Consider the following 7821-nt stretch of genomic DNA (forward strand, 5'->3'; position numbering starts at 1 on the left):
TCCTGTTCTGAAAAAGTGTTTTAATTAGGTAAAAGAAGCATCAGGACAAACCATTTTAAAAACAAAGTCTCCATGCTGGGTATTGAGATTGGCAAAGGGTAGAGCAAGGGGGAAAAAAAATCAAAGAAAGATAAAATATTCAGAAGAAAGCCAAAGCTATTCGCAATTACACATTAGACTTCAGGATTTTGCAGGTGAAAAAGATGTTGCTTAAAGATTTCCACTTACTAGTTTCATTTAACTAGCTGCTTAAAACATGACAAAGCCGTATTTTAACAAACGGTATTAAAACAACACAGCCAACCAACTGACTGACAAAGTAGAGGCAACCTGGGACAGCCCTCCCTACATTCACTGCAGATTTTCGGATCCCCCCGCCCCATTTGCCTCCATCAAGCTAACGACCTCGTTCTTCCCATAGAGCCTGGCCAAGTCGCAGGCGGTGTCCCCCTCGTGGTTCCGATGCCCGACATTGCTGGCCGTGTGCTTCACAAGGAACTCCACCACCGGAAGGTGACCTTCTTTGGCAGCCAAGTGCAAGGGCAAGTTCCCTTCATTATCCTCGATGTTAACATCGGCTTGAAACTCCAGCAAAGTCTGTAAAGTGTCCAGGAAACCTGCTCTGGCTGCATCGTGAATGACAGCGAAACCAGTTCGGTCTTTCAAATCGGGATTAGCGCCTCTAAGTAGTAGTCTCCTGGCAATCTCGGGATTTCCAAGTTTCATAACCTAGAAGAGAAGTAGAAATGGTAGAATCCTTCAGGCGCTCGGGCTTCAGAAATTAACTAACCGCCTTCCATTTATGTGACTATTTTGATGAAGTTCTATGGGAAGATCCATAGGATGGAGTTTGGAAGGGCACATTTGCAGGAAAGAACTAATAGATAAAAGTAGAAGAAAAGTTCTAAAAAATTGAGCTACTTTGATGGAATGTCTTAAAGGGGACCAAAAGTAGAATCAACTGATCAATAAAAAAAGATCTGTACAGTCTATATATAATTTACTAACAACTCAGTTCTCGATCTTCCACGAAGACTTGTGTGGTTTCATGAATTTATTAAAATGAAAGAAGTGGGATTTGGGGTTTAAATAAGGGTTTCCTTCTGTTTGCTTGTTCTTGCTCAATGAATCTTTCTGAGGTATTAATGAAATGAATAATAAAATGAAATGTAGATAAAATTTATTTTCTAAATAGCCACTGAAAACAAATAAGGATGGTAAGTTTCTTTGAACTTAAAAATTAGTGTTTCAATACATGAGACTACCATCTACAACACTGATCTATCAAAAATTGAGACAATATTTTCTTAAAGGATTAATTTTCACAAATTCCCTCCAAATAGATAGTCCCAAACTTCCATGTTATTAAAAAGCATTTTTCTTCACAAGTTATTTAATATTGACTACTAAGTGTATTCAGTATTTAGGATCCTTCATTTCAAATTACAAAATGTTACTGATTATTAAGGTGTTAATAAGGAACAGCGTTCTATATTGCTTATTAAATCAATTTATCTAAAACTAAGTTCATGATATGCTTTGCAGTAGACAGGAAATGATTTTGTGGCAAACTGTTCTTGAAAGGAATGAAACAGTCATCCTTTTATATTACTTATTGTTTCTCAGAGTTCTGAGTAACCTCTTGATTTTCAAGTGATCAACAGAAGAAAAAATAAGATGCCTAATGTAGGTTTTGGGTCACGGGCAGCTTTATCTTGTGATTTGAACTCATTTAATAATCAGCCGGTGACCCCATCTTATTTTCTTTTGTAGTTATTATAAGTATTTAGGAATGGCTGTTTGTATAGTGCCAACATTTTACACTTGCTATCAACATACAAATAATCACAACTCAAAGACTTATCTGTTGTTGCTTGAACATATTTCACTCTAATAGTAGGTCTCTATTAGTCTCTCATAATTATAAAATATCTTGTACAGCAGCATGCAAGTATAAAATACATATGATTTAGTTGTGAAAATATTACTCTCATTAATATGCTAGAAATTATCAGCATTTTAACTGGTTTCATTTATATTTAGATATATTCATAATGATCTAAATTTATAATAAATACAGTGAAGAATAAGACATTCAAATGCTTATGAAATTAAAAGCTAATCCACTGGAAAATACAAAGTTGATCTATCTCTTTAAAATGTTTAAAATAATCACAAGGTAAGTAATAAAATATATTTAGAATACATATTTTATAAATTCAAATTATATAGATGGCCAAGATACTAAGCTTCCTCATTGATAAAACTCTATTGAGTTGTAGCCCTTCCTTTAGGAGAGTGGTAAAAATGACACATAATTTATTTTTTAAGAACTTAAGTGAAACACATTCTTTGGTTATTAAAAATTAATACAATATAATTTTTGCCAGAACTGTCCTTAAAGTTTTAGTCACATTTTAGGGCCTAAAATGAAAAAAATAAGAGACACACCTTGGATCTTCGTAAAGCAAATGTACGATTAAGGCCTTTGACATTATCCTGATTGAAAAACTTACACTAGGAAAGGCGAAAAAGCTTTTGCAATTGAGTTCAATAAACAAAATTATAATAAAAGAAAATTTGCCATCTTTCACAGAAAATATTAGTGATATTGGAGATGGTTTTGAAGAAAGTTCTTTCTTGAGTTATGACACAACTTCAGAATCAGGATCATGCATACTGAAAATAAGCCTTTAGCCTCCTGTTTTTGTTTGTGTGTGTGTTTCATTATTTGTACTACGACTAAGCCGCAATAAATGGGTATTAGTATCTTAATAAATTTTCAATATAAATAAGATTGCAGAGTATATTAAAAATATGTGTGAAAGCTTTTTAAGAAATAGTATTGATCTCCCAGTCTTTTTGTTCGTCAAAAGTCCTGTAAGATCTTATTCTGAACATGGGTTAAGTGGCTGATTCTTTGTGAGATTTATATAACCTCTTGAGTTTTCAATATATTAAATTTGTGGCATTGCTATCATCACCAAATCTATTTAAAACTATTAGGTGGCAAAAGGGAAAAAAAAAAAGTTCTTTCCCTAAATAACCTACCTGAAATAACAAGACAAATAATTTAGTATCTGCATAAATCTTTCTTAATATTGAAATTTTTGCAAGGCCAGCATATTCTGATTTAAAATGTACAGACTGAATGGACCTCGTCTGTTAGCAGTGTACGTCTTGCCACTTAAATTTCTAATTCTTATAATTGAAACAAAGCCCAGCTTCAAGTGTTGCATTTCCGAACAAGAATAGTTCATAAGAATGTCATCAGAACTCTGATAAAAGCAACAATTTGAGATTAATTTGCCATTTTTCTGTTTCTAAGCCTTTCAACTAAGTTACTCGACAATGTTTAGAGAAGGAAAAAAATTAATCAGGTACAATACTTGGCAGCTGGACATGTGTCAATGTTGCCTGTAAATTTAATTACTGAAAATTAGAGCATACCACGGCCTGACCACAGAGAGAAAAACACAGCAATGAGCTCTGATTAGAAAATTCAACTTTTCATTCCTCCTCACTCCTGAATGAGTGGATGGTATCACACTAGCTGTGAAATGTACATCCTGCCCTGGTGCCCAGGCCACCCATTCCCAAGGAGGAAAAGCCCTTTGTCAAAATGTGAAACATCTGAAGGAAAAACACCCTTATTAGTAGTCAAGAAAATTAGCGTCAAGGTCAATTATTTGGGGGCTAACTATGTTAAACCACTAATACCAGTATATTTACTTCAAATAATGATCATAATGTGTTTACATAGCTGTCTAAAAACAAAACAAAACCAACAAACCTCGGCGCTGCTGTGACTACTCTAAAATCCCCCACCGTCACAAAAACATTCCAAAAATTAAGACCAAACCTGGCATCCACTTGATATCGAGGATGTTATTGCATTTAACGAGTTCGTTCAAAGTACGTCATTTTGGAGAGTTGGATCCATTTAAAGATATAAAATATGGCAACCAACTAGGTTTAAAAACAGTGAAATTTCGTACCCCTGAAAGCTTAAAAGCTGTCATTCTAGAAACCCGGGTCACGTAGGCAACGTTATTAACCTGTTTTCCCCACCTCTCTGGATACCAACCTGCAGCGCAGTCCTTCCAAATCCATTTTGTGCATTGACGTTTACATTATTTTGCAACAAACTAGTTAGTTGCTCTAGGTCCCCCCTGGCAGCTGCGGACGCCAACTCGTTCCCCCAAGGCTCGGCCATTCTTTAGGGTCCTGACGATCGGGAAAAGATGAATTAGTTGTTTTCCTTTTTCCCCTTTCCTTTGCTCCTAATCAGGCTGCATGATGGCATCGGAGACTGACAGAAGGACTGGGATGGTTAATCTGGAGTAGAGCTTGGTAGTAAATACTAGTAAGATCTGCCTGCCAAAAGCCCGCCCCTCGATTCACACGTGATTATTCAGCAAAACTGAGCCATTGGAGAGGGGCTCCTCTCCTTGCTTTTTCAGCTTAACCCCTATGAAGAATTCTGGTGATCGAACAGAGACACACAGACAAACGTACATTCCTGGTTAATTGCTCTGGACGTTAAGATGTAGGCAGAGCTGTCACGTACCTACGCTGCAGCTCTCCAGGAGGAACGTGCGTGGAGACTTAAGGGACTGGATCAGGGCAGAAAATACCACGGAAGAGAAGACACGGCGGGGGGGGGGGGGAGCGGGGGGAAGAAAAAGTGTTAACCCACCCTTGTTCACGGTGGTGACTTGAGCCGAGCGAGCCAGAACTGCAGGGGCAGGTCCTCGGAGAGACTGGGTTTCCATCCGTCTAGCCCAAGGGGTAGTCCTCAATCCGGTGCTGCAGGGAGAGCGCCGCGGTGCTGACGTGCTCCGGGGGTTAAAGACGATCGCCAAAGGCAGACGGCAGTAGCAGTTCCGTGGCCCTCAAGTTACAGGTCGTGAGGACTCCCCAGTGTTCTCAGCTTCTCCAGGGCAAGCCCGTAGCTCCGTCCGGGCCGAGCTGCGAGCTAACGCCGTGCAGGAAGGCTCCAAAGCCCGCCGGCCGGGCTGCCGCAGCCCCGCCAAGCCTCAGAGGCCGTGGGAGCCCGGCTCGGCGCGCGTCTCCGGAGGGTGCCGGGCGCGCGGCAGGCCCCCGGCAAGCCCGTCATGCCGGCCCCCCCAGGTCCGGGGACTCCCGGCAGCCTGAGGCGGGAGGAAGGCGATGCGGGGAGCGTCTACGGGGCTCCGGCCGCTGGGGTGGCTCGCGGCAGCATCGCGGCCGCCAAGGGCAGCCCGCCGGTAACTTCCCGCCTACGATCGAGCTAGTTCAGGATCCCTACTGCAGGCGCTCACGGAGCGGCCGCCGCCGCTGCCGCCGCCGCTGTCCTTTCCTTCCTTTTCCAGTTTTCTGGGGGAGCCTCCGGAGATGGGGAGGATCCTGGGAAGCGCAGGCCAAGCTCGGAGTATGGGGAGTCGCCACAATTCCGGGGCGCAGCCAGTCCCGCTGCCCTCTCGGCGTCAGCCTGGCAGCTTCTGCGCCCGGTGCCACTTCGCCAACCTCTCGCCGTCCCCCGGCCTGCGCCCCTAGCTTGTGCCGCCGACTAGGCAGCAGCCGCCAGCCAGCTGTGCCCAGCAGCGGAGCTGGGCAGCACTCCGTCCTCGCCGCAGCGCTCCCAGTGACAGTTTCTTTTGTAGCCGGTCCCCTAAAATCGCGGGTCCCCGCACCCTTTCACCCCTTATGGGCACTGGCGCGTCGTCCTTCTCTCTCTGCTCTTTTCCTTCTCTCCCTCCCTTGCTGCTTTTCTCGCCGAAACAATTGCTGCTTCTGTTGCCTCTGCAGAGACGGTGCCGGTTTCTTCTTTTTTTCCGACCTCATCAGCTTTTTTTGAAAAGAAAAAAATTGAGCGCTTTTTGAGTTGAAAAACCCGCCCCCATTTTAACGGCAGAGTTTTAAGGAGGCTCCGCGGAGTTGCAGCGCCGCGGGAGCGGGAAGGCCGGGCCCCGCCCTCGCCCCGCCCCCGCCCTGGTGGCGCTTTCGCTCGGCGCCTCGCGCGCGGCGCCCGGGCTGCCCCGCGCCCTTCCTCCCGCCTTCTCGCTCCCCACCTCCCGCCCGCCGGCCTTCCAGCTGCAGCGGCGTTCGGCCCGACCGAGGCGGCCTGCCTTTCTCCGGCCGACCGGCGGGCTGGAGTCCGCGAGTCGCCGAAGTGCTACAGGGGCGGCGGCGGGGCGTGTTAGCTGAGACTGCCGTGGAGCGCCGCCTGGCCTCGGCGGCTCGGCGGCGCTGGTTGCTGAAGGCGGAGAGCTGACTGGCGCTGAGGGAGCCTTTCCCCAGCCCGAGCGGGCAGGTTGACCCGCCTCAGCGCTCCCCGGCCAGGCTCGCGAAGCTCGCGGCTAGGCCCGCGCACAGTGTAAACTCGGCCTCCTCCGCTCAGCTCCGGGCCTCGGCCTCGCACCTGCCAGATCGACGCCAGCGGCTGAGGGGACAACGGGTCGGGGAGAGACCTGGGCTGACAGTAAGCACCGTGCTCAGAAAAAGAAAAAGCCTTTTAAACCGAGTTCTACGAAAACTTAAGAGATGGTACAGACAAGAGATCGTAGTGAACTCTGAAACCTTAAATGGGGCTTCAAACTTTGGACTAAACTATGAACTATTCCTGTTCTTGCAGGAAAGGGAGAAAAGCAGCTGATTTTCGAGCAAAATTTAAAATAGCTCTTGGGAAGTGTTTTCTAACAAAGCCATGTCTTTGTTGCCGAAACTACTTACTACTTAGATGCAGGCTCGGTGTGTAGGGGTAGGGGTAGGGAGGGTGGAGTGCCTAAATGCAGGGGAGTATTCTCTTCCCCTATATCTTACTCCACTCATCTGATTCCAAGTCTTTGTACTGCTAACTTCCTGTTTAGTTATATGAGGTTAATTAACTACTGCTTTCTATATTTTCATGCTCTTAAAAATAACCAACACAGTTGCATGATGCACCCAGTAGTCAAAATGAAACCAAGCAAAAAATGACAAGTGGTCTAATTAGTCCCAGCGTCTGGTAAGCATATCCTCAAGCAACATCTGTACCCAGCTCCTTGAAGTGTACTGGGAGTATTAACAGCAAAACACACCAGAAACATCTGGATAATCAGACTGGCTGATAGGTAGTGGGAGAGTTGAAGCTGGGAATCTGGCAGTAATTTATTTAGCTGAATTGAGAGTGGGAGAGAGAGAGAAAAAGAGAAAGGGAGAGAACAAACAACCAGAGTTCTTTTCCCAGATAACTAAACTTGTGAAACAAGTGCAAACTACAATACAATGTAAGAAATTCATTCCTTTTTAAAATTGAGACACATCAAGTAGAACATTTAAGATTCCAGTTATACCAGTAATAAATAGTAATTTACTGTTGATTATTCTGAGAACTATGTACTTTCAGTACAGCTGGAAGATATGATGGTATAGTAACTGTTAACTTGTAACTGGCAGCAGTCCAATTTATGAGACTTGCTAACATTTGTTATGATTTTTTGCTTAGAGAAAGTATTGTAATGAGGAAGAATCTTAAACTGCATTTACTTTGTAAAGAATGGATATACATGTTACAAGTTTCATGAAATAAAATAATTGTGCTGAATAACTGAGTATGTAAAATTAATGCCAACTTAAGATGCCTGTACACAGAGCTGGATTAAGAGTTCTGGAGTTCCTTAGTTAGTACTGAAAAGATTTTGATATCCTGCCACCTCTATGTCATAAGTGGAGTTTAAAATAATACAAAAACCCAAAATAAGAAAAAAGTCCAACACAGTTCTGATATTGCTTATGATGACTACTTCAAGTGCTTTTGCTTAAATATTAGATTCTTTGGGGAAATATTTAAATATGATT

At 43.6% G+C, this 7821-nt stretch overlaps 1 protein-coding gene across 2 annotated transcripts; it reads right to left on the bottom strand.

Moving 5' to 3' along the window:
- Nucleotides 1-5894, bottom strand: CDKN2C (cyclin dependent kinase inhibitor 2C). 2 transcript variants are annotated; one of them, XM_002715103.5, is made up of 3 exons: nucleotides 4700-5894; nucleotides 4088-4227; nucleotides 1-729 (listed from the first exon to the last, which is right to left on the bottom strand). In XM_002715103.5, the coding sequence occupies exons 2-3, from the start codon at nucleotides 4214-4216 to the stop codon at nucleotides 352-354; spliced, it is 507 nt and encodes a 168-aa protein (XP_002715149.1). In that variant the 5' UTR covers nucleotides 4217-4227; nucleotides 4700-5894; the 3' UTR covers nucleotides 1-351. The 2 variants fall into 2 exon arrangements, with proteins under 2 accessions (XP_002715149.1, XP_069934641.1); XM_070078540.1 differs by lacking the exon at nucleotides 4700-5894 and having other exon boundaries at nucleotides 4088-4566.
- Between the last annotated feature and the right edge of the window lie 1927 nt (nucleotides 5895-7821).

Source organism: Oryctolagus cuniculus, chromosome 7 (genome assembly GCF_964237555.1).
Source record: "Oryctolagus cuniculus chromosome 7, mOryCun1.1, whole genome shotgun sequence".
Lineage (NCBI taxonomy): Eukaryota > Metazoa > Chordata > Mammalia > Lagomorpha > Leporidae > Oryctolagus > Oryctolagus cuniculus.